Raw genomic sequence first — 27,119 nt, forward strand, 5'->3', positions numbered from 1 at the left:
CTCCAAACTCTTCACCCTTCTGTGAATAGCCCTGTAAGTATTCTACAATATCTTTATCTAGAGTGTTCCACTGTAAATGTGCTGTAGATATATTTTGCTAGAAAAATAGCTGATTTAGGGACCACTGCTATTACTGCTGTCAGTGGGAAAGGGGCAGAGCTTCTTAAAAAAGCTTAATGTTCTTTACAAAAGCCTCCTATTTTGTTGACTGGAACATATTTCTGCAGTCCTTCAACTGTGAAGAAAGCTGGAGCAGAACCTTTTTTTATAGTCCACTGAATATAAGCAATCAGGTTCACTGGAGTCTCAAATAAAATGCTACTGTGTACATGTGTTTTCAGACATTTTCATAGTAGTATACACTGGCGGAACTACCAGGGTTGCAGCGGTCGCAATTGCACTTGGGGGAGCCCAGCGAGGAAGAAGAGGGCCCCCCCGAGATTGTGCCGCTCCTTCACTGACGCACAGCCAGCTGCAGCATGTACGGGCGGCTGTGCGGCAGGGATGGAGAGGCTGTCACTGGTCCCGCAGAATGTGCTGCAGGCGCCACCGGGCAGCACATTCTGCTGTGAGAACCCTCTGCTTTTAGCTCCGCCCCCTGGCCGCAGAGACGAGGAAGAGGGCCCTGTGTGTGTGGGGGGGGGGAGGGGTTTGGGGGGATGCTGGTGATATAGTGCTCACTTTTATTATAATGTATAGCTATACATTATAATGTATTATAGTGGGGGGGGGGATGCTGGGGGTACTTTTATTATAATGTATTGCTGGGACTTGTAGTCCCGCATAGCTGGTGGTAGTCTGCATTGCTGTATGATGATTATACAGCAATGCAGAATAGCACCAACTATGTAGGGCTATAAGTCCCAGCAATGCATGATAGTGGGGTGTTATTTTGCATAGCCGACTTTTATTATAATGTATTGCTGGGACTTGTAGTCCCGCATAGCTGGTGGTAGTCTGCATTGCTGTATGATGATTATACAGCAATGCAGAATAGCTTCAACTATGTAGGACTACAAGTCCCAGCAATGCATTTTATTATTAAGCAGGGATACACCACTGCCAATAGTGGGCATTTTCACAAGTATTCATACTCGTGAAAATGCCTCGATACTAAGCGCAGATACTGGTGTTCTGTCGAGAACGACGACGTAGTCGAATTTGCCGACCTCAGCATCTACGCTTGCCAGTATTATCGAGGAAATCGGGATTTATTCACTAAGTATTTAGTTTAAATCGTTAATTGTGACTGTTAATAATATCCCATCCATCATTTACTGCCATAGATGGTATATTATTAACGGTCACAATTAACAATTACAAACGAATACTTTGTAAATAAATGCCGGTTTCCTCGTTAATCCCGTCTGTACGTAAACGCAGATACTGGGTCGGCGTTCTTGACAGAACACCGCACTAAAATTTTAAACAATCGGCTGCCTGAGGTCCCGCGCTTGCTGGGGACCTCGGCAGCCTTCCTGTTAACCATGCGGTGCCGTTGGGGGGGGACCCTTCAAGGTTTCTTGCACCAGGGCCCTGAAGGTTCTAGTTACGCCTCTGGTAGTATACCCCTTTCAGTGAACACATAGTTGTGACAGTTACTTGGTTTTGGGTAGAGTATATCTGTTTAAATGAGTAATCAAAGGACCTTCTTGTCCCATTTAATCCATCACTGATAACTATGTATTGTGAGTGTTTCATGAACAATCTATTGATTCACATGTAGTCAGGTAAGTTCTCACATTGCAGTAATTTGCTAACTTTTTTGATCAAACAGATCAAATCTAAGACATACAGTATGTATCCAGTGTGTGGTCAGCTTTATATGATAGAAACTGTTTACCACAGTCAGACACCTAAATAAAATGGTCTTCACAGATTGTACTTGAAAACATCAGATATAAGCATGACACTTTGATTTCAGGCAGGTTGCACATATGTTACTAACAGAAGAGCAGATATGTAGCAACCCAGAAGTTGGCTAACAATAATATAACATTGGTTAGATCAGTTATTAGAAGCTGCTACACTATAGTTATTTCTGCTAGTAATTCCCATGGAGTTCTCATCAAGCTGCCATATTGCCTTAGGATTTTGTTAGAAACAGGAAATGCACCTACAATATATACCGTATTTTGCGGTCCATAAGACGCACCGGACCATAGGACGCAGGGAGGTCCGGCGCGCCTTATGGAGCACTCGAGACTGTAGCTTCTGTGACAGCTTCTATGACAGAAGCTGCAGTTAGTGACCGCTGAGACAGGTGGCGCTGTGATTACAGCGCCACGGTCTCAGTGATGACACAGAGCAGGCGAAGAACGTCTATTCTTTGTCTACTCTATGGTGATCTCGATCGACGCCGCCGCTCGGTTTTAATACGAGTGATCTCATTAGATCACTCGTATTAAACGAGCAGTGGCTCCTGCTGCTGAACTCGATCGCCGCCGCCGCTGCTCGGCTTTAATACGAGTGATCTCGTTAGATCACTCGTATTAAACGAGCAGTGGCTCCTACTACTCGCCCGGCGCCCGAAACTGCATGTCTCGGGCGTCGGGATTTTCCTTTTGGGGGGAAAAAAAGTGCGTCTTATGGAGCGAAAAATACGGTATATATTTAATTGTATACAAAATCTTCACTGTTTTAATTTACAAAAAGTAAATGCAGCACAAAACTGCAGGTCTTTTGTATAAGAACATACACTTATACAAATGCAGGTATTCCCAGGAAAATTTACTGAACCTAAATCTTTGAATTGACCATGGATAAAAACATAATGCAAAACAATTACACCACATCAAGAATTGCACAATCTGTTGTAATGTAACCTTAAGGCCTGGTTCACACCTAGGCGTATTGCATATGCGCGGCTGTCGCGCGTTTTTTTACCGCGATTCGCGGTAACAAAATCGCGCGACAAACGCGCGTTTCCGAGGGCTACTTGGCTGTATCCCAATGGAAACGCGCAAGAAAAACGGCCCAAAGCAGTACATGTACCTTTTGAGGCGTGGGCCGTTTTGTAGCGCGTTAGGGACGGGCTGAAATACGCCAAGGTGTGAACCAGACCCATTGAATACAATGGGATTTAGATGTTTGAGCGTTTTGTAGAGCGTTCGTCGAGCGTAGAACGCACTACAAAACGTTCAGGTGTGAACGAGGGCTAAAGGTTTGCCTGTGGTTTGCAGACATGACCTGCAAGCTGTGAAGTATGGCATGATCTGCTTATTCTCTGGCACTACTAATATCTGGTGACAGTTGGTACTGCATAATACAAGTATGTGTTCATTCTAATGCGGGGTGAGGTGGAAAGTGGCTCAACCAAACCACGCTGCCTTATTTCTGGGGAGAAAAAACTAAAACAAATGGACAGTAGAGTTTTTTTACCCTCTATGCCTGATGTTCAACCTCAGAGTGGTTGGCCAAGGGTATTTAAAACCCCAAGGCCAAAAAAGTTGGGCGCTGTGTAAAATCTACATAAAAACAGAATGCAATGGTTTACAAGTCTCAACCCCATACTTTATCCATGATAGAAAACATCAAATGTTTAAACTGAGAGAATGTAACATTTTAAAAAACATTTTGAAATTAATGGCAGCAATGCGTCTCAAACAAGTTGAGATAGGGCCATGTTTACCATAGTGTAGCATCCCCTCTTCTATTAACAACACTCTGTAAACATCTGGGAACTGAGGAGACCCGTTGCTGATATTGGATTCCAACTGCTCAACAGTCCTGGGTCTTCTCTGTTGTATTTTCCATTTCAAGATGTGCCAAATATTTTCAATTGGTGAAAGGTCTTGACTGCAGGCAGGCATGACAACAAGCAGGTTGCGGCCCCCTCAGCTGCCACGCTCTACCCCCGCTGCCGGTTATCCCGGAAATCCGCTGTCCCCTCTGCGGGCCTGGGACCAGCACAGCAGCTGTTTACAGTGATGACGGAGGAGAGATCAGCATTCCCCCACTGCTGATCTCTTCTCCTCTCTCCCTAAAGGTGGAAGCGATGTGTATTACATTACTTCCGCCTTTAGCTGTCATTTCTCTGGCTCCTAGAGCCAGAAGAAGAATCTAGTGAAGCAGATCTCTGCTTCATCAGCTTCTTTGGGGGTCCCACTAGGGCCCCTAATGTCTCCATAAAGACGACCTGTCATTGTATATTGGCTATCACATAGGGGGCTTGTTATCCCCCGATGTGATAGCAATAAAGTTAAGTTGTAAAAAAAACCCACGTGCACGCACATATAAACATAAATACGCGTTGGGTGAGCCTACATGCGAAAATAACAATTAGGCCACATGTTATATATCGCCACGAACGTCGGAGTTAGAGCTTTTAAAGCGCTGTCTATGGCCAATTTTAGGCATGGTAGTTTATTGAGATTTTGCGTGCGCGCGCAGTTTTAAAGCTTGACATGTTTGGTGTCTATTTACCTGACAGTCAAATAGAGTCCCACTGCACTCCTGACCGAGAAGCCCCATACAATGTGTCACTTTTGTTTGCCTGATGAAGGGACCGGACAGGTTCCGAAACGTTGCCACGCTTGGTGATATGACCTGTCAGAATGAATAAAAGGATTTTGTTTCGAAGAAAACCTGGAGTGCTGGTGACCATTTTTTTGTTTTGCAAGTATTTACCGGACAGGGCCCACATCTTTTATATTTTACCAAAAAATTGGGTACTGATCAATGTTTTATAACATAACATAGGGAAAATTTTCAGAACTTTTTTCATTATATAGTAAAAAATAAAACCCCCAGTGGTGATTAAATACCACCAAAAGAAAGATCTATCTGTCCCCAAAAAATGATATCAAATTCATTTCAGTACAGCGTTGCATGACGGAATAAACGTCAGTCAAAGTACTGCAGCTCTGAATACTGAAATATGGCCTGGCCAGGAAGGGGGTGTAAACACCCCGGTCAGTAAGTGGTTAAAATCGTTCTTCCAGCTCTTCCTTGTCATTACCACTTACTTTGTCAGCTTTTTGATGCCCTGTCCCAACTTTTTTGAGACGTGTTGTTGCCATACATTTCAAAATTACCTTTTTTTCTTAAAATGGTACATTTTCTCAGCTTAAACATTTTATGTTTTCTATTGTGAATAAAATATGGGTGTATGAGATTTGTAAATCATTGCATTCTGTTTTTATGTAGATTTTACACAGCGTCCCAACTTTTTGGGAATTGGGGTTGTAGTTCACTTCTTAGACATGACTTTGTTGACGACTCAGCCAAAAAGCACTGCATCAGGCAACTTTTATCTTTATCTTTGTTGACGACCAAAAAGCACTGCATCAGGCAACTTTTATCTCAAGTCTATGGGCAGCTTAATGTGGACCTTTCATTAAAAAGGAACTAACCTCTATCTATTAGTCCCTCACCCCTCTCATCTGAAGTCCTAAAAAAGACCTAGAAAAAAAAGCAATAAATAATTCCACCATGCTTGCCTAGGTAATAGGGGCACTGTGCAAGAGCAACTTACCTCAAGATTTGAGATCCTCAGCTTTCCCAGGATCCCGCAAGTGACATGACCTTGCCGAATGCTCTGGAAGCCGGAGGGGTTTTGTAGGATTAAGTTATCATATTTATAAAGAAGACGGGGCTAATAATAATTTATTTTTATGTCAAATGGCAGCATTTGGAGAACAATGATGTTACAATGTGATCATCAGTTACAGCTGCAACCAGCTTATTGCCCTGTGCCTGATTCCCTATCTCTGTTCACAGAGCGGCGCTACATACCACAGATAGATTTTGTATCAGGATGTGTCTGCCACATATTATGAGTATATGCCATCTGTTAACAGTCCAGCCTAATTTAAAAAAACATTGACGTTTCTCCATAACAGAAGCATTTGTTCCAACTTTGTCTCGTCAGATTCTAGTATTTGTAGCAAATAAATGTAAAAAGATTCTATAGCGAATCTGAAATACATGCCCGCTACTTGTTTACAGTCTTCAAGCAAACGTGCTATCAGGAGATCACAATAGACATGTAATGTTTGTGCTGTTGTTGCCTGCTGTAAATGACCCCAGCCATTCTATAACTGTTGATAGTATATAAATATAGAAAATGATGTATTATATAAAAAGCCCAGTTGTGTGTCATGCTGCAAATGATTTATATTGCCCTGTTCTTGGCAAAAAGGACTAAAGATTCAATTAAGCAAATGCACTTTTTAATCTCTATATTTTGTATGATTGTGTTTTGTTCTGGTTTATATAAGAATATGTTTATGTTGTAAAGAATTATAGTGTACTGTACAATTACTGTAATATTTAGATATTTCACTTTTCTATATAAAATCACTATATTGAAAAATGTCTTGTGATTTATGATACATTAGCCACATACCAACAAATACGATATTCTGCCAAAAGACTGGGGTATTGGGAATAATATATGATATTAAAAATGAGATGGGGATTTTATAATATTTTAGGAACACCCCTTTAGATTATTAAGGAAACCTTTAGGTAACAAAAATATACCATCACATACACAGTTGTCATTAAAAGACTCCTTCGAGCAAGTGTACAGCAAAAAAAAAAAAAAAAAAAGCTTTTCAAGAAATGTGTAATTGTCAACAAAAAGGGAATTGTTAGAAAATCAAGATGATGACTTTCCTAAAAAGTTTAGAAAGGTAAGGGAGACACATTTTATATGGTGTAGGCCAGGGGTGGGTAACAACGGCCCTCCAGCTGTGCTTTCCCTACGATCCCGGCATGCCTCTGGGACACAAGCCTGTAACTTTCAGTCTTGCGATGGAAATTGTAGTTCCACAACAGCTGAAGGGCCAGAGTTGCCCACCCCTGGGTAGGCCCTGTAAATGTGGTCCGACCATTGCCCTGCACAGTACTCCAATCAACAATGCTGCTCAAGGAAAATGAGACTTGTTCAAGTACTGCAAGGGTCAGTTTGAGACTGTTGGAGACCCCAGCTCCTCCGCTCTGTGAGAGAACAGCGGTCTGGCTCTCTAATGTGCTGCTGACACAAAGGAGCTTTTTGTAAGCACACACACACGTAATAAAAGCCAAAGTCTGTTAAAGCAACTTGACTGTATAACAAGTAAAGAAGCGAAGTTTCAATTGAGCTTTAATACATGACAAATAATTTTCTGAGAACTTTGGGTTAGCTAACGAAAGAGCACAGCAGTGAATACTGTTTGTAAAACTGAAACTTGGGACTGAGTCTGGGCTGATGTTGATGGGAAATTGCTTTTTAGGTGCATTCTGCCACTTACATTTAACATCAGTTTGAGACACATTTGAGATTACGGACTAGTGCATATGATCTGCAGTTGGCTTACCTCTGCCTTGCATCTGACCTGCTTCTAAGCTACATCATCCTCCTTTACTATCCTTTTGCATTCACATTGATTTGTATGGGGAGAGAAGCAACTCTGATGTGGACAAAAATTTCAGAGACACTGGCCCTAACAATCAGGCAGGGGTAGGCAAACTCCGGACCTCCAGCTCCGGTGAAACTACAAATCCCCTCCTGTGTATGCCTCTGGGAGTCATGTCTGTGGCTGTCAGGGTCTTGCAGTGCTATTTTTTTGGTCCTGATCATAATAAATGAAGAAATGATGAAAGCTTTGTGAATTGGTGAACTGTATTGCTGACATGTTGGACCGCTGTACGGAATCCGCTGCTTTCACCTGAAGCAGCGATACCTCCATGGAGCAAGTACCACACAATTTATGGGCAACTGAAGCTTGTAAAACATTGTTCCAATCTTCTTTATTGTAAATGTGGCTTCAACTGGGCTCTAAAGTTTGAGGCTGGGTTTACACTTCACTCGTCCATTGGCTTTGCTTTAACGCACCTGCATTACTGCTCTTTTTTTGCATTGCGTTAAGGCATGCCAATTAAATGAATGTGATGGCAATGCACCAAAATATACAAAATGGACATGTACCATTTTTTGTAACACAACACACCACAATACATAGTAGTGTGCAGCCATGCACTGTAATGTATGTGTGTTGGAGCTGTGTTGCATTAGTGCATTAGGGTGCCTTTCAAAATTAGAAGCACCACAACACACTAACACACATAATGTGTCTTAGTGCCTGTGTTACTGCAACACACCCCAACAGCAAAGTCTCAAGGACACATCCTATATGTACAATAGACATGGAGAACCTACATTATCTGAGGATTTTTGTTTCAGCCAATGGAAAGCTAGTTACTAGGGGGAGGCAAATCACATGAAAAAAGTACAGTATGTTATGCACATTGTTCAGGTGCTCTCATTGATGTCCATTTAAGGCATGTTTCTGCCTGAAAAATACCATTGAGCATTGTGCTTTGGGAAATGTGTGATGAAGCGCTCAGGTGGTAATAGGGACTCAGCCTACAGTTTACAATTAGTTCAATGTGTGTATGCTAATGTTAAGCGCATGCATACAAATGACAAAATATTGAAATCTATTCAGACACAAGGTTCAATTGACAAAGCTATTACATTAGGGGACCAGAACAAAATATTTAAAGACACACATGGAATTTTCACAATTGTGCCCCACAAGAGATGCCACAGGTGACCCAGGTATGCACTATTGCACATAAAAGATGCCCCAGGTATGCACTATTGCACATAACTCAAATGTTATTTAGTCACAAAATATATGCATAGTGTATACTCTACAAAAAAATTGCTGCGAGGAGCTATGGCTTGAAGAAAAGGTGGCAACCCTGGTACCCAACAGTAGCTAAAACCAAAGAATTAAGGAAAGGAGTGTCAGACTATATCTTTTGTCCCCGCTACACGTTACCCTGTGGCCTATATAACTCGACATGCAACTAAACCCTCCTATTCTGTAATAAGCCAGACTGGATGAAATCTTGAAGCTTTATTAACAAAACAGGGTGTGTGAAACTGGTGAAAAAGAACATGAAGTAAATAGAGTGATAGCTCACAAATAAGAGTGCAAAACAAGTCTGTCCCTACCAGCGATGCTGCCTTAAGGGGAATCTGGGTGTTTTCTCCAAACGTGCTCAGAATGGAACTGGATCCTCCTTTACTCTGTTCCAAAATGGAGGCCGAGTTCCCAGAATACTTTTATGTCCTTCTTCTTAAAGGAGAACTATGAGGTGAGTGCTTTTCACTCACCTCATAGTTCTAGCCGACCTGTGACAATGAGACTGTCACAGGTCGGCTCAGTAGATCGGGAGGTGGGCGAACACATACCGGCGTTCGCTCACCTCTCGATCCAGTCACGGCTCTCTACCGTGACAGGGGAGGGGCTGGATTCCCTCCTCCCCGCTCCGATCCGCCAGCACTGGTGGATCGGACGGGGGAGGGTCAGTCACGCAGCTGGGCGGATCCCGGCACAATTGTCGGGATCCGCTTCAGCGTCTCAGTATACCGCGAGCTGCAGCTCGCGGTATACTGAGCTTAGGGTGACGGGAGGACGCTAGTTTGTGTCCTCCCGTTACCCTAAGGAGAACTATGGGGAAAATACTTAACCCCATAGTTCTCCTTTAAGCTAGAGGTTTCTGGGAACCTACCATAGAAGTTATTTCTCTTTAGCACCATCTTGTGGCCGATTTTGAGGTGGCAGGTAGGTAAGGCAATAAATCTCATGCCCATAAGGCAGAACGCCATAAACAGATGGTCATTTTTATTTGTTGATAAATAGGTCATTTAACCATTTGCTCCCTGGCCAATTGTATTAAAATGGCCGGATGGCTCACTCATGACAGCGGGTGGGCATTTTTTAACATCCTTTCCGGACGCCCCACTTGTTCACACGCACCTGCAAGCAAACGAGAAAGAAACCATTCACATTGTTTACAGCCAACGAAGGCTATTGCATACAATCGTTCAGGCAGCTATAGAGTCGCCCAAACGCTTGTACGGTGCCAAGGAGTGTGCCCCGCCCTCCACCAGCTATCAGTGGCACAGCAGGTCTCTGTGAGGTGAATGTCGGAGTAAGAGCAATAATGTTAGGGCCACCAATCACTGTTAACACTAAATTGATGAGCGGTAAAAGCATTTAAAGCATTGCCTATGGGCACGTTTGGGTGTGGTAGTTTTTTGCAATTTCACTAGCGCACGCATTTTTAAGGCTTGACATGGTTGGTGTCTATTTACCCGACATACCCCATATTTTATATTTTACCAAAAAATTGAGTACCTGTTTTATATAATAACGTAGGGCAAATGTTTATTTATTTATATAGTAAAAAATAAAACCTCCAGTGGTGATTAAATACCACAAAAAAAAGCTTTATCTGTCCCAAAAAATTATATAAAATTCATTTCAGGCAGAAGGGAACAATCTAGGACAACATAGCTCAACAGGAAAGGGAGCTGGATTGGAGAATGTTTCCAGTTCAGTTATGTTGTCCTAGATTGTTTCCTTCTCCTGCCTTCTCCAAACACTTCACCCTTAGGTGAATAACCCGGTTGGTCTTCTTCCTCCATTTTGGACTAGCGCTCCTTTCTGTAATCAGTGGATTACACCAGGGTAACAACATTTATCTTCAGTTGATTTTAATGAGATTTAAGAATTAGTCACATGACTGAAATAATAAATTTGAAATGGGATACAATAACACTTCACAGGATAGTTGGATTGTTTATTCATTTCACAGCGTACCGAAGCCATATTTATGTCTGTGATTTGAATATTAGGAGAAAAGTGTCAAGTGATAAAATAAACGATTAACATCTAATCGTGAACTGAGCTTAACCCCTCGTGACTGACGACGTACAGTGTACGTCGCCAGCATCGGGGCTGTTTAAACAGGCTTCCGGCGGCTATTGATGCCGGGAGTCTGTTTAAACTTGTAAAGCCGACTGTCGGCTTTACAACAGAAGTGATTCTGGCCACTTACCTGTCCGTTGCCCCTCCTATGGGCCCGGGACCGGCTTCCTTGGTGTCCGCAGGGAGCTGGGGAGGAGGTCGACGAACTTCCGTTCATCGATCCCCTCCCCGTTCTATGGGACCGGGAGCGATGCAGATTGCATCACTTCCGGTCCCTGGGCTGTCAGTTCTGGGCCCAGCTATAAGCTATTGAAGTGCGATCTGCACTTCAATAGCTTATTTCCAGTGTAAAGGTGATCACCTTAAAGCGTACCTGTCACCACCATCTGCTATCACCTGGGGGGCTTGCAAGCCCCCCCATGTGATAGCAGTCAAAGTAAAAAAAGAAAGTTTTTTAAATTAAAATAAAATAAATCTAATAATAAAAAAAAATTAAAAGTCCTCCGCCCCCGTGAGCACGCGCGTCGCCACGTAAACACACGTCAGGTGCGCCTACGTATGAAACCATGTTGGGTATTGCCGCGCACGACGGAGAGCAATAATTCTAGGGCCAGTATTTTGGGGTATCTCTAAATTGATGACCTGTGGGGGCTTTTAAAGCTTCTTCTATGGACTTTTTGGTGTACTGCAGTTTTTCGCTGTTTCACGGACGCACGCAATTTGTAACCTGGGCATCGTTGTAACCTCATCTTTTCTATTTCATTTTAAAAATGGGTATTTTGTTGTGTTTTGGGGCATTTAATTAAATTTTTCACTAAATGTTGGGGTTTAATAAGGAGTTGCGCTATTATATAGTTTTAAGTCATTTTCAAGTCATTTTAAGCCTAAAATGTGGAATATAACATAGGTGCAAAAAATGAAAAAAAAAGGCCTCAGTCATGAAGGGGTTAATCTATAAATCTATTCACTTATTATTGCACATCTAGTGTAGAGCGCCACCTAGTGGACAGCGGCCGCAATCTCAATAGTCCAAGCCACTGACTTCATCACCTTGGTGCACCACCTAGTGGCCAGAGGCTGTAGCTGCAGTCTTCCAATGATCCCAGTCGCTGTCTTCAGCGCCCATTAAGTGGCTATAAGCTGCACAAATGACTAACGACAACATTACGAGCGCCTGCTGGATCCCGAGATCTACCGAGGAAGTTACGTGATTATTGACAAGCCGGGCACACTACACACGCTTGAACAGCTTCGACCTCCACCTGCTACTTCTAAAGACAGGCGCTGCCACACGCCGAACGTCACTACGTACAGGACCCGGAAGCACTTCTCTGCTGTACGAGTACACATCTGTCCCACAATCCTCTTCTACTTCCTTTCCGTCATTGTCCCTAGACGAGTGAGTATGGACCCGGAGTTGTGCTGTGAATGTATCTGCTGCCATCCTCCTGTCCTGTAGCCCGCACAGCCCCGCTACCCCCGGGAAGAGGAGCCGCTGTGTCTGAGGTTCCCGTCGGCGCTAGTATTGGGGGGTACTGGGAGATGGACCCCCCGGGACTGCTATCATGTAGTGTTATTCCTATCGTTTCCCTCCTAGTCACCACACACTCATTTGGAAGGCCTGACTGATAGAAGTTTTGGTCTGATCAGTATAAAGTGCTTGCTTGTACAGTCTATATACATAGCCCTGGTGGTACATCTCTGTTGGTTCCCTGCACTGGTCGTTGTAGGTAGAGACAGGTCCTTGGGACAGTTTGCCATAGATGTGAAATGTAGGATTGCTTGTGTCAGACCCTAGAGATAAAATCTGTATAAAGTGCAGCACTCGTGATCACCGTCTCCCCAGGACTGGTCTGTGGTGATACATTGGTCATATCGGATGGGTATGCCTGGGTCCAGGAAGACATGAGACACTTTGCATTGCTAGTTACCTGGCAGTCCCCCTCCTGTTGCTGTTTTATTGAGTAGATGGCCCTAGAATGCGGCTCAGGACTTCTCACATCACCGGCTGTATGCTGGTAGAGCTAAATACAGCACTCTGCAGAGTGAATTCAGTTCTCGCATATAATGACTTTGCTTATACTAGGCTCTGCAGCAGCTTCCTTCATCCATCTCTTACCCATCCTGCAGAACACCATGAAGCTCAAAATGCACCCAGGGCTAAACAAGCTCCCCATGTCCTCATGTGACAGCGTTCAGGATTGGTCACATGATCAGCAAGCACTGAACTGAGAGGGGAAGGGTACGTGTCTCATGCCTGGAATTACCTGGTCTTTTTGGTGCTTAGCAGGCAGCTCCATGTTATGAGAACGGTGCGTACAGGAAGGATGCTGTGCAGTGAACTTGTCACTTTCTCTACTATAGGATTTGGGTCTTTATCATTGAATGTTTATTAAAATTAACATTTAATATGCAGAAAGCGTATCCATCATGTAACCTGATCATCATAGACAATAGTGATGGTGTCACTGGGAAGTATTTTAAACTGAGCTCCTAGTGTGTCTTTCAGCCGTGGTGTGTCTCAGCGCTGGTGCGTCTTGCCACCCCTTCGTTCCTATAAGCCCTGGCTGTGCCAGTCTACAGTTTGCATCATCAGCTTGCTAATGTGTCATTCTTGTGTCTGCAGAGATGGCGCCAGCAAAGAAGGGAGGCGAGAAGAAAAAGGGCCGCTCTGCCATCAATGAAGTAGTTACTAGGGAGTATACCATCAATATTCACAAGCGGATCCATGGAATGTAAGTTTCTGGATGGGTCGTAGTCATTTTCTATCTCTTCATTCTCTAGTATTAAACTGGGAAAGGGGTCTTCGTTTCTGCATTTCATTGAGGGGGATTTATCAAAACTAAAGCAGGTGTGCACAGCAACCCATCGGCTTCTCTTTTTTTATTTTCAAATCTTAACTGAAGATAGAAGCCTATTGGTTGCTATGGGCAACTGGTCCAGATTTTATCTGCTCCCAGTTTTAATAAATTCCCCCTCTATTCTGCTGTTACTGGTTTTAAATGCTGTAGCATCTTATAGTGACACAGTTGTGGAATGTCTTGTTTACCTTTTTCCTAGCCTTTTATTTAACACCTGGATACACTGCATACATTTACTAATTTTCCTGCTCATCTTTTCAGTGGCTTTAAGAAACGTGCTCCCCGCGCTCTGAAGGAAATCCGCAAATTCGCAGTTAAAGAGATGCGTACTCCTGATGTGCGCATTGACACCAGGCTGAACAAAGCCGTGTGGGCCAAAGGGATCCGGTGAGTAGTTATTGGAGTCTCATGACATGTAAGGTCTGGTTCACACCTGTATGTTTTGTAGCGCGTTCAACGCTCTACAAAACGCTCAAACATGAAAATCCCATTGTTTTCTATGGGTATGGTTCACACCTTGCCGTATTTCAGCCCGTCTGATCGCGCTACAAAACGGCCTACGCCTGAAAAGGTACATGAGCTTCTTTGCGGCGTTTTTGTCACGCGTTTCCATTGGGATACAGCCAAGTAGCCCTCAGAAACGCGCGTTTGTCGTGCTTTTTTTTTACCGCGAATCGCGGTAGAAACGCGCATATTCAATATGCCTAGGTGTGAACAGAGCCTAAAGCTTTCATCTTGTAGTAACATTGGGTTTATTTTGCTAGAGCTAATTTGCAGCAAGCGATAACATTCAGATGTGTGTATATATAGTGACTAGAACTTTTAGCCGACATCTATAATACTGTCACAGAATTGTAATGTATATTTCCTGTTTTTCCTCAGAAATGTTCCATACCGTATTCGTGTGCGCTTGTCCAGGAAGCGTAATGAGGATGAAGATTCCCCCAACAAACTGTACACACTGGTCACATATGTGCCAGTTACTACATACAAAGGTACATCCACCTTAGACATGTTGTTGTTCATGTACTACAATAGAATGCTTATAGGAGATTGGCTTTACTGGTCTGTGGGCAGCAGAGGGGAAGGTTTCATGGCTGCCTCAGCAGGCTTTAAAGGTACCCTGTCATGAGAGGTTAATGGAGGCTGTCATTACTGAACTCTCCTCGAGATTCCCTGTCTATCATTCTGATGCTTTGACTTTAATGCTGACACTGTGCTGGAACAAGTGTAGGAGAGATAAGTAGTTCTGATACTCATTTACAGCATGTTTGTTCTGTGATTGTAACTGAAACATACTACACAGACACAAGCAGGCATCTAGAATGTTCGGGAGGCTTGCATTGTTGCTGCAACAACTAATCTATTATAATCGATAATTGTTGGCAACGATTCTCATTGATTAGTTACCGCTGCACTACTCCATTCTCCTCCCCGCTGGTGCTGGCTGCAGCGGTCTGTGTCCCTTTTCAATCCACGCCTGTATTTGCAGAGGCAATGGGGACACAGACCACTGCAGCCAGCACCAGCGGGGAGGAGAGCCCGTTGACTCTGCAGTCCCCGCTGCCCCAACCTCACTGCATGCTGTGTTGACATTGCGCTGCCTCGGCAGCTAAATCCAGTGAAGTGTAAAGGTGACACTACAGGTCTAAAAGACCTCTAATGTCACCTTAAAGAGAACCTGTCACCTCCAATGTGATGGCAATGAGGTAAAAAAAAATATCCCCCCCTCCAAAATTAAAAGTCTCCCAACCCTGCTGCGAACGCGTGTATACTAACAGAAACACAAGTTGGGTGCACCCACCTACATAGAAAACCGACAATTGCACTGCACATGTCGGGTATCGCCGCGTATTTTACTTAAAGTTAAGGATGTTTTTGTTTTAATCCGATCGCAGTTAATCAACTAAGTGTTTATGAAAATAATTGTTAGCTGCAGCCCTATTGCAGGGCAGCCTCCATACTTCATCTCATTTTACCATGACTTTGGTGATGAGGACAATTAGAGGATGAATCTGCCTAACTGGGTCTCAGATGGCAATGAAAACCTGACAGGTGTTCTAACCCTTCACTGCTCTATCTATTCTCAAATGTTAGTTGGCACTGAAATGCCAGTTCTTGGCACCCTATTTTCTATAGCAGCAGGGTCTTGGCAGCCTTGCAGCTTTCCAATGTAAACCTACGGCAGCTGCTGTTAGGAGGCCAACTGAACCCAGACTTCAGAGTCCATGGAGCTGGAGAGGTCAGGGATGGCTTGTGATAAAGCTTTTACTTGTTAAGCATGTGTAAGTATTTTGCTGCATCTAGGCACATGTGAACTGTAATAAACCATGCACCGCTGTATCCAAATGAAGTGTAACGTGACACATTCCTGGTATATGGTACTGCCCCCCAACACACATGAGGAATATCCTTTTTGCCCTGTACAGGTACAAGAAGGTATGTGATTAGATTGCTAGAATCTTCACTGATATGTATACTTTGTGCCGAGTCATGAACACTTATACCAGTTTTGCATTCTAATTGTGTTCAAGTGCAACTGAAGCCCAACCTTTTTGGAGGGATTTAGGTTTTGATTTTTTTTATTATTACCGGTATTGCTGTTGGGGAGATTCACCCTTTTTGTCCTGGTGACTGTCATCACTGAAAGTGAAAGAAAATCCCACATTTCTGATTGTCACCAGAACAGGAATAGATGGGAAATGTTCCAGTGTGGATACTGGTTCTGGTGACTCTGCTGACCACCAGGGATTTCCCTCTTTGGAGGGATTCTCTCTCACTTCCTGTCGTGGCCATCAGACAGCAAGTGAAGGGAAATCTCCCCAATGGGGCAAATCTGAAGGTTTGTAACCCTCCCTCTATCCACAGCTAAAGAAAAAAGGTTTTGCTTCAGTTCTATTATAAACAAAGTCTTTGCTGTAAGAGCTGTTCTGTACTGACGTCTGCTTGTCATAGCAAAGCTTGCTCCTTAGTGCCAGTAAAATGTGACCATTCTGTACCCAGCTGGTATTTGCAGTCTGTTTTATGGTCTCCGGTGTGATACCCATGCTGTGAGAACTCGGAATGTAGCCTGTGCGTTCCTTTTAGACCTCGATGATGGCTTTGAGTCCCCTATAATGAATAACTGATGGAGGGTAGTTTCTGTCCATTTAATCTCACTGATGGCTCTGATATGATCATATGGGTGTAGAAGTAGCAACCATTCGCTCATGCTAGCACAGTGACGGCTCATGCCGGCAGGTTGCACTTGTTAGACGGCAATACAGTGAGGGTAAGAAGTAACATTTTGGGCATTTATTGGTCTAAAAAAAAAAATAGGCAAATGAAGTTATTGCCCAGTTAACGGACGCTGCTAAATGTTGGTCTGGATGTCTAAGATTTCATGAGTGCTGATCAAGGAGTTAGTTTTGGTGTCTTCTAAGCAATAAACCTTCCAGCTTAGGGTCCACCCCGTCACTGTGTGCTGGTTGGTGCAGAAAGCTGCAGCTTCACCTCTCATACATTGGCAGGGTATGAACTCTTGTTCTTTCCCACAGCAGGGAGGACCTGTGTTCATGGACAATTTTTTTATGACTAGTGCTGCCAAAACGCCTCTTGGGTTATTTTATGCGGATTGCGTCTCATTAGGGAGATTTCCCTTTACTTCCTGTCCTGGAAATACAAGAAATGAGGGAATCGTTCCAAAAGGAATGGAATTCTCATGTTGGAGAGCTATCAGAGGAACAGTTTTCCTCATTTAGATTTTCCCTCCTCTTGCCCTGATGGCAACTCTAAAATGTTGGGTTTTCCTTTCTCTTTGTGACAGTGGTCACCTAAACAGAGAGGGTGGTCCTCTGTAGCGGGGACACAGATAACACTCCTCACCATTATCCAAAATAACATTGCCTTTGCATCCAGTTTAAAATGCCATCACACCTTCTGTTCACCATAGCTCCACCTTCATACATGCCCCTGCTGTACTTCCCTTAAGATTGTTCTGTGCTCCACCAGACACTCGCCCCGTCCACCCATCAAGCCACCATCAACAGTTTCTTCCTCTTTGGAGGGAATGTTTGCATTTGTAGAAGAATAACACTCAGCGTATCATTAAATAAAACTATCTTTAGGTCCATTGGATCTCAGAATAATGGAAATGTATGAGCACAGTTGTCACTTTCAAGTAAATTTCATGAAGTCAAAAATCAAGGGCTTTAGCTGTCCCCTAAAGTGGGCTATAGATGGCACTTGGGTTATTTGTCCCAGGAAGAACATGATCTGAAACTATCCTAAGGAATTCTGAAGGGGTGTAGAAGATCTCTATCCCATGTATAAAACATTGGGAATGTGACTAGACCAGCAGATGCTAACCAAGGATTGTAAAGCTATGACCTGTCACTAGGAAATGCTTTGTCTTCTGGGATCACTCAGTGAATGGTATTGCTCTCTGCTGATGTCACTGCTTGCTTCTTCTGGGTCTGAAGCCAGAGATTTAGCATTTTCAAGAGGGAGGTCAGCAATGGCAGCCACCATATTTTTCTCATAACAAAAATATTTTTAGAGTAACACTAATCTCAGGAGGTAAACTTTAAAAATACATTCAAGTACCCTAACTAGTAACAGAAATGTATCTTATTTGTGTATCACTCGGCTGTAGATCCTCAAATCATCTCTGAATTGGTGCCGACACTGTCCTTCCTTCTGGAGGGCGGCTACTTTTGTTCCCCATGGTCCCTGTGTGTGCTGTAAAGTAGTCACCGCTCCAAGCTCGCTCCTGTGACTCGCTACTGCAATCTCCCATTTAGCTTACTCATTTGTATTAGGATTGTAGTCCATCACAGGGGTGAGCTTGGAACGGTGACTACTTTTACAGCACACAGGGAACACAAGTAGCCACCCTCCAGAAGGAAGGGCAGTGTCAGTATGAATTCAGAGATGATTTGAGGATCTACAGCCGAGTGATACACAAATCCCATGGGATGGGATGGTGAATACAGTAACAGCATTGCCCCTTGGAGCCATGTAGATTGCGTGGGGTTTTTTCTCCCTATAAGCCAGACCTGAAGGATCATGTGGTGATACGTATCTGTAGAATGAATATTGGAAGGCTTTGTTGTATTGCTTTATATCTTGTGTTATATCTTGTGCAATACATGTTTGGTAATGGTGTATTCATTCAATCCTTTGTTCTTTTGCAGGTCTACAGACAGTCAATGTTGATGAAAACTAAATTCATTTTTCATTGTTGAAATAAAAAAAAAATTAAAATCGAGCAGCCTTGTCTGTGTTCTTCATTCACTTTGTTGTATTCATACTGTGCAGGTAAGCTTGCTTGTTTTCCCTGTGCAGGCTGATGATTGGACCTTATCTATTCTGCTTGTCTGTCCTGACCAGTTATGCACCTTTTGTTGTGACTCATGAATTCACTTTGGTAGATGAGAGGGTGCAGTGGATAAGGTTGAAACACCCCCCCCCTCCCTCGCAGCTTGCTGTTGGCGTCACACACACTTCTGGACGGGTTCCCCTTTTACCCTTGCCCTGCTGGGCTGTGCACTTGTAACCTCAGGTGGCCAGGCCAGAGTGTTTTTGCCATTTTCCAGTTTGTTTTTTTCATGTTTCACAATTTTTTTTTTTTACATACAAAAGTTTGTAAGCCATCCCCCCCTCACACACAGAACAGGACCATACAATAAAAAGATGGTGGTGCTCATTGAGTTCATCCCACAATAGTTGCACACATGTTTATCCAAATAGTTCTATAAAAATACACTAAAATCATTATTAGCGCACACTGACAATGTAACTTGCACAGCTCCTACATCTGAAAGACCAAACTTGGATTAATAAACAAATATTTGATTTTTAAATTACTACTTATTGCAAAACTAAAAATCAAAGGTACATAAAACTAGCACAAGTTGCTCAGTTCAAAGGAAATCTGAAGGTTAGCTTCACATCTATGCATTGTGGTAATGCCTGATCTACAGGGGTGCTGTGTGCACTGCGTTGAGATAAAATTATGCAGGTATGCGTGTTGCACTGTTGGATTAAAAAACCACCGCAGTGCACATGCACAAAAGCATTATGTGCACCATAACCCTAGCCCAATGGTGTAAATGGGCCCTTGGTGTGTGTGCTATGCAGTGCACAAACACTCATAACATGCATTACCACATGTGTACGTTATGAGGGTGTTTTGTTTAACCAGTACTGTCACCAGGGGGCGATCAAGGACGGAATCCTCAATCTCCTCTGTCCAGCGCTCACTGAACCTGGAGGGCTCATTCACACCAGGAGTGTTGGGGCTGCGTTTGCTACTTTTTCCAGCGCAGCCTCAACACACAGACTAGTAAGGCAATTTGCCTTGTTTCAAAGGGTGTGTTGTAGTTTGATTAAACATCATGAAATGTCACATTTCAATAAAGTTCTGACCTAAAAAAGGTAAGCAGTGCAATGCGCCGAGATACACGTCAACACTGCCTGTCATTGAACACGTTCAGCACGCTTGTTGTTGCAAACAGGCCTAGAAATGTTCAGTACTGAACACTCATTGGGAGCTCATTCAGGAAACTTGAGGGACTGGTAAACATAACACATGTTGCCATGCAGTGTGCCCACAATATTGTATCCACAACCTCCCTCTGATGAGAGAAGTTGAGCGTAGTGAGCATTTGCGGTCAAACCGTGGATTTTGGAGGGTCCGTAGTGTAGATCTGATTGCAGGCACACAAGGGGTAATCTAAGGAAGGGCACACGGCAGGGATGCCTGCGATCGAAAGCTTGTCAGATATTCATGAATCACCTGAGACTAGGGGACCGTTCTATGAGTTCATGGTTGCTGAAGTGACCAGAAGCTTATAGCCTAAGGTAATGGAGTGTAAGGAAGGGTTACTGAACTGGCTAGCTGCAAGCAGTTTTAATTCAACGTAACACTTATGTCTGGGGTAGTAAAAGAAAGTAGAACTAAACCCTAAATCTCTACCCAGCGGTTTCTGAATTTGTTTAGTCATGACACCCTTTAAAAGTATGCAAAATCTTGAGGCACCCCAGTCCAAAAAAAAAAAAAAAAAATAGCAAAAGTGTGTCCTCCAGTTCCATACCATATCCTTATCCTAGATTGGAATCTGGTAAGCATTTTCAGGTTGGGGGAACCCAGGCAAAAAAAGTGAAGGTTCCCCCTTTAAATCAGGAGCGGCACTCATTCCACGATGATGGTGCCCGGCCCACCTGCACCACGGAAAGGCATGACACTCAGTTTGAAGCACACTGGTTGAGCGCCTCTATCCTATTCTATGCCAGGAATAGGCAAACCCCAGCCCTTCAACCACTACAAATTCCATTAGGCATTGACAGCCACGAGCATGACTCGCAGGGGCGCATGATGGAATTTGTAGTTTCACTACAGCGGAAGGCCTGGAGTTTTCCTACGCCTGCTATTTGCAATCCCTGTTCCGTGTTAAATTGAGCAAAGCCTCAGAAAAAGATTTGCCATGTTACACGAACATCTAGAAAAGTTCATTTTGCCTAAACGCATACCTGTGAAAATGTCCCCGTTGTCTTGAATGTCGCCTAAGAAACATCGGTGCGCTTTTGTGCCGACGGCCTCAGATATGTACATATGTGTTTTAAAAGGCACCGCTCTCTACCTGCTAGTCTGAGAGGATTTGGTCAATGTCACCACTCTGCTGCTCCCTGTTTTTGCTGGAGAGGAAACTACCAAAGGACTGGCTCCGGTTCACCAAAAGAAAGTTTCCCTCCATTGCTTGGGTGTGGTTTGGACTCTGATAGTCTATTTGTCAGCCATTGCTTCTTTCAGGAAGGCCGATATACTTTTGTCATCCTGGGTGCTCCCTGTACGGGTGCACTGGCTTCTATCTCTAGGTGGCTCAAGCCGACCATCATTCAAGCTTATGGTGTCAAGGATCGGGTTCCTTCCGCTCCTGTCAAGGCAAAGTACTAGATCTGCGAGTGCTTCTTGAAAAGCCGGGAAACTGTTAATGATGAAAAGCTCACGGCTGCCACCTGGTCTTTTCTTTCCAACTTCATTCAGGAGGATGTTTTGGCCTCAGGCAGGTCACTAACCTGGTTGCACTATATACAGTAGACAAAACCACCCCGATCTCTGTATTTCAGTGGGGTATTTAGCTCTTTGCATGGAGTTCAGCTGTAATATAGCTGTGTGCCTCAGTGCAGAGGACAAATAGTTTTTGTACATGCTACAAAGCTCTTTTTTTGTTGTTTTACAATGCAAATAAAAACATTGGGGGCAATTTATCAAAACTGGAGCACCTGTGCATGGTAACCAATCAGCTTCTATCTTCAGTTAAGATTTGAAAATGAAAGAGAAGCTGATTGGTTGCCATGCACAACTGCTCCAGTTTTGATAAATGCCCCTCATTATGTGAACATTTGTGTGCTGAGTGATTGAAGCTATGAGATTTTTCACAGTAAGGTGAGGGTTAAGGTGGCCATACACTCTACAACCATCGCAAGACTTTAGTACTTTAGTCTTGCGATGGTTGTACAGGGATTTAAAAAAACGTACGATCTGCCTGTCTTGGACAGGCAGATCACACTCTCGATCATCGTAAGCCCGCCCCCCTGAGGGGCGGGCTTCCGATGACCGCAATGCTGAACGGGCAGTGTGCGCGTGCGCACACCGGCCCGTTCGGCATTTGTCTTCCGAGCACCGTTCTAACCAGCCGAGAATCATACGATTGCCGGCTGGTTTTCGAACATGCTGGTTCGACAGAAGATGTGCGACCGTAGAGTAGAAACGGTCGCACGTCTCCGTTCACACTGCTCGATTATCGTACGAAAAACCGATCGCATACGATTATCGTGCAGTGTATGGGCACCTTTAGGCAGGGGTGGGCAAGTAATTTTCTCAAGGGGCCACATTACAAATTGGGACTGTTGCGGAGGGCCAACACATTACTGTGTTGTGTAGGCACACACACATACGTAAATTGATAATCTGATAGGGGCAAGTAATGCAACCACTGGTGCCCTAGCAATAAATGACCTCAGGTGTCAGTCTCCGCCGTAGTCATTAATTGCTAGGACCGCTGGGTGGTCCTAGCAACCAATGACGTCAAACGTGGCCTACTAATAAAGTAGGAAAATAAGGTATTTGGGGACAGGACTGGGGCACATAGGGGAAGGTGCATTTTTGCAGTATACCAGTCATGAGAGAAATATGTGGCCTGTCATTTATGGCCTTTTTCTTAAAATGCTAGTTGCTTGGCTTCCATTGCTTTGAGTTACAGCTAAATGTCAGAGAAATGTTAAAATTCCTTACTCTATACTTGTTGCAGGAGAAGCTCAAAGTATCACCGGCTAAGTTTACCTTTCAGACCATATGTGGGGTGTAAAGTAAAACATGATCACAACTGTCCTTGTCTTTTAGCAGTATCTACCTTAGCCACTCCCCCCACCTTCTACATTGAGTTGGGGACAAACTGTGGGAATGTGCTTTCTGCTCACAGGAGGGAGGAACAGCAATTCCTATGTGACCCGGCATGTCTTCTATTCCCTGGGACAAAGTAGTGCTGTGGAGGTCAGCAGAAACAACCATGGAGCGCAGAAGGGGACCTAGACCATTGATGCCATCATTTCTCTTAATCAACTGACATTCTGGTGGCACGAGCAGTGGGGAAGGTACAGTGTGTAGTCACTGATTTACAGGTAGATCTAATTGGGATTTTTTTTTATTGATTGACTGACCTTTAGATCATTTATCTCTGTGCTACTCCATCTCATTGAACCAGTCACTGTGTATTGCCCAATGTAGTGCTCTTTACCCATTTTTGTCATGTTCACTCTCCTCGGCCCACTTCTGTACCTGTGCTCCTTCCCTTTGTAATCATCATTCTCTTCTTCCATGTATGCCCGCTCTCCTCTCTGGTCATTCACGTACACTCCTTCACTCTATCATTATTTTACTCTGCTTTCTTTCTGGAGATGTATTACAAGCTGCATATCTTACCTTCAAATATATGGAAAACCAAAACTTGTTTCATTGTGGATGAACTAGGAAATGGCGGAAATCATGTTTTCTTTTTTCCATCTGTACCCCATAGAGCAGATTTACCTTCACTTCCTGTAGACACAATAGGAAGTGAGAGGAAATCTCCCAGCCAATTGCTGACCCATTAAAAGAACATCCCTCTATTCTGGTGACAACTCAAATGTCCCCCCCCCCCCACTTTCAGTCCTGTTGACCGGACAAATAGGGGGAATCTCCCCACTTTACATTTTATAGAGTTTTACTAGAACAATCCTTTGTCGCCCCACCTCTGCAAAGAAGCTGCACACAAAGCATAATAAAAACGTGTTTATTGAAAAGTGCAGATTCTCACAGACCAACACAAAAAGCACAGGGTAAGTCAACTTGACATTTTTGAACATGAATTCCAATGCAAATCAAATAAAAGTTTCAATTTCCAGCATTGAAACATTAATATTAGTGCAAACACAAATTGGATGAAAACTCACATATACAAAACAAAGGACATTGGACATAACCCCAGCTATACACCTGAATGTTTGGCATGCCAGATACTCCTTGAAATGGGACAGCTTGTTGCCTGGAAGTAGCAGGGGCAGCACAGCACCTACAGTAGGGTTCATAGAAGAGATGCATCAGGACAAAGAAGTGCTGCTAATAAGTACAAGAATGAAAAACCGTCCAGTGTGCTTTGGTAACCCAAGAATACAGAATGTCATATTGCCATATCTGTCTTATGTGCCTATGTTCAATATAAAATACAGCTGCAGAGTATTGCAGCTGATTTCTTACTCCTATATAGAAAGCAAATACAAATAAAACTCACACTCATCACCATATCGGCTGACACATATACATGGCTGACACATATACATGGCTGACACGACTGAGGAGTTCAAGAAATCTTGGACAATCCAGTAGCAAGTTTCATCCGACTCCAAGCTGGATGTAGTAAGCGCCGCTTCTTTTCTTCTGGACAGACGTATCCAAGGCGTCCGCATACTGCTATAGTAGAGTAATGGAAACGTTGATATTGTCCGTTATGCAGCAATTAGGTCAGATATTGCTGAGCCAGATTGGTCAGACAAACACATAAATACTTGCTGAAAAAAAGAGAACAGCAAAGTTCTCATCATGCTAGCTGCCCGAAGTCTTATAAATACAGGAGACAGGCCTAGCTCTTTGTTCAGCATAACATGGAGGGCTGCTGGCCCGTTCCGTTTATTTTCAGGCTGTACGGATTGCTCTTTGCACTTTCTAACTTTGGTTTCAGGTCCAATGGCTTCTCAAAAAAATTCACCAGTGATTGCTCTGTCAGGAGAGAGGCCAGTATGTGTTCAAAGGACACCACCCAGTCTGCTTGGCTTAGTGACAGGGATGGGGTAGGATGTGACGGAGTGCTGGCAATCTCAGAGAAAACACAGTCATGATCTGAGGAGCAGGCACCGTTCTCTGAATCTAGAAATTCATCCGAGGCACTTCCTGAACTCATACTAATGCTGCGCTGCCCAACCTCTCCAATCTGAAGTAAAAGGGTTGTCACCGTGGCAATAGCTTGGTACAGATCATTCTCCTCCGGATCTTCATGAAACAGACTATATAAGGTTTTGCAGAATTGGATGAATTCTCTCTGAAATAAAGTTACAATATCATTTCATGGAAGTCACATTTTCAGCAAAACATTCAAACATCAAGAGGAGCGGTTACAAAGCAAAATGGATGGACGCTTCCGATCTTAAATTCACTCAATACAAACCGATTTAAATCATAAACGTCAAACTGCTAATAAAGTCTCTGCCCTGGTAGTAGAAGATTGCTTTGTGACAGATTCCCAGTTCCTTAATGATAAAAGCAGTCCTGGACACTCAGATTTATCAAAACTGGAGCAGCTGTGCATGGCAACCAATCAGCTTCTCTCTTCAGTTTGCTCAGCTAAGATTTCATGAAAGGTGGATGCCGATTGGTTGCCATGCACAGCTGCTCCAGATTTTGTCTGCTTCAGTTGTGATAGATTCCCCTCAGAGTGGTTGAATCAGGCAGTGTAGTCACCCTCCTCTTATAATGTGCTTACATTGGTTCTGAGGGGGCTCCAGGGTAAGTGTATTGTACACAGGTTACTGTTTAACCATTTGAGGGATTAATATGCAGACCATACATCCCAAAAAAACTTCCACAAAGTTCCTGTAGCCTACCTGAGGAATGGACACTGGCAAAGAAAAAAAACCCTGAAGTTTAAGACCTATGTTCTTCAATGGACTCCAAGGAATACATTTTATGGTGAATACAAAAATCCTGTTTTCTTTTGCGTCCATTGAGGGACACAGGAAGTCTAACACTTTCAGTTCATTCAAAAGCAGTCCAACTGAGAGGCAACACAGCCAGAAAACAGCTAACGGGCCCCAAAAGGACTAACACCGGGGGAATTTATGGTTCCCTTGGTCAGTACAGGGCCGGTGCTAGGATTCTTGCCTACACAGGCAAGGTGCATTTTTGCGCCCCCGACCCCCTGTAAAAAACTGACTTGCCTTGCGGTAGGACCGGGCCTGAGTCAGTGTTCTGAGACAATGCTACTTATAAAAATGAAGGGTTGACTGGGTGACCTGTTCCTCTCTTTGGGGGTAGTTTGGACTTTTTGTGGTTGATCCATAAGTTAAAGTGCCATTAAAGTCAGATTTGTTTTTCCCTCCCCCATGTTAATGTCAGCACTTACCTTAAATGATGTCTCTTGTTCCGATCTTCTTTCCTGATGTTTTCAGCTGTCCCTCCAGCGGTGCGGCGGCTCTCCGATCCAGCGCTGACTCCTCTGTCCCTGCAGGCACTTCCGATCCCGCGGTGTCTGCCTGCGGGTGCACGCGTCCATAGACTTACCTTGCACCTCTGCTCGTCACCCGGCCGAGAATCCAAACTGCGCATGCGCCCGCCCCAAGATCCTTTGCGGCCGTACAAGCAGTTCCTGATTCTCGGCGCAGGAGCACGCAAAGAAAAAAAGGTAGGTTTAAACCGCTGTTTTAGCGTGTTTTTTTTAAACCCAGTGAGGTCACAGCTCGACACTGAGGACGAGAGTCTAAGCTAAGAGTTCAGAACAGGGTCCTTGAGAGAAGTAAGTTGCTGACAGAGTTATACTTTTTTGATTTTCTTACACGATTGTGATTTCTGGTGCACAAACACTATGTCTTGGTCCGATCATATTGTGGTAGTATTTCCATGCATTGGGCCTCTTCATATGTCTGTATTTACCATGCCTTACTTTGTTTTATAACCAGCTTTGTATCAATGTTGTGGTTGTGAGGTTTACACATTTTATTTACATTTTTACAAAAAGTGAACAATTAGAATGTTAAAAAAAAAAGAATGGGGGACTCAAAGAGCTGGCTGAAGGACCTTACGCCCGAAGCAGGCATCAGATGTGGCCAAAAGGTCCAACTAGTAACACTTTGAAAACTTGTGAACTGTAGACCAACTGGTGGCCTCTAAAACCTGGGAAACAGAGGCCTGATGCTGAAAAGCACAAGAAGCCCTCACAGGCCTGGAGGAGTAAGCCAGGACTTAAAAAGGAGGAAC

The 27,119-nt window shown here is 43.7% G+C and overlaps 2 protein-coding genes and 1 long non-coding RNA gene across 4 annotated transcripts in view; 2 read left to right on the top strand and 1 right to left on the bottom strand.

Annotated features, from left to right (window-relative positions):
* On the top strand, positions 1-24,375 carry LOC108785118. Its single transcript, XR_001941111.1, has 3 exons — positions 1-37; positions 3,822-3,824; positions 24,221-24,375. It is a non-coding gene; the product is annotated as an uncharacterized LOC108785118 (long non-coding RNA).
* On the top strand, positions 12,013-18,817 carry RPL31 (ribosomal protein L31). The gene is made up of 5 exons (XM_018554126.1): positions 12,013-12,111; positions 13,339-13,447; positions 13,835-13,960; positions 14,456-14,568; positions 18,748-18,817. The coding sequence occupies exons 2-5, from the start codon at positions 13,341-13,343 to the stop codon at positions 18,777-18,779; spliced, it is 378 nt and encodes a 125-aa protein (XP_018409628.1). The 5' UTR covers positions 12,013-12,111; positions 13,339-13,340; the 3' UTR covers positions 18,780-18,817.
* Positions 24,376-24,522: 147 nt separating the features above from the next.
* Positions 24,523-27,119, bottom strand: part of TBC1D8 (TBC1 domain family member 8) — a 77,595-nt gene continuing 74,998 nt past the window's right edge. For both annotated transcript variants that reach the window (XM_018554143.1, XM_018554142.1), the window contains exon 20: positions 24,523-25,188. In XM_018554143.1, coding sequence (XP_018409645.1) covers positions 24,745-25,188 — 444 coding nt within the window. In that variant the 3' untranslated portion in view covers positions 24,523-24,744. The remainder of the gene's footprint in view (positions 25,189-27,119) is intronic.

Source organism: Nanorana parkeri, unplaced genomic scaffold (assembly GCF_000935625.1).
Source record: "Nanorana parkeri isolate BGI_ZX_2015 unplaced genomic scaffold, ASM93562v1 scaffold143, whole genome shotgun sequence".
Lineage (NCBI taxonomy): Eukaryota > Metazoa > Chordata > Amphibia > Anura > Dicroglossidae > Nanorana > Nanorana parkeri.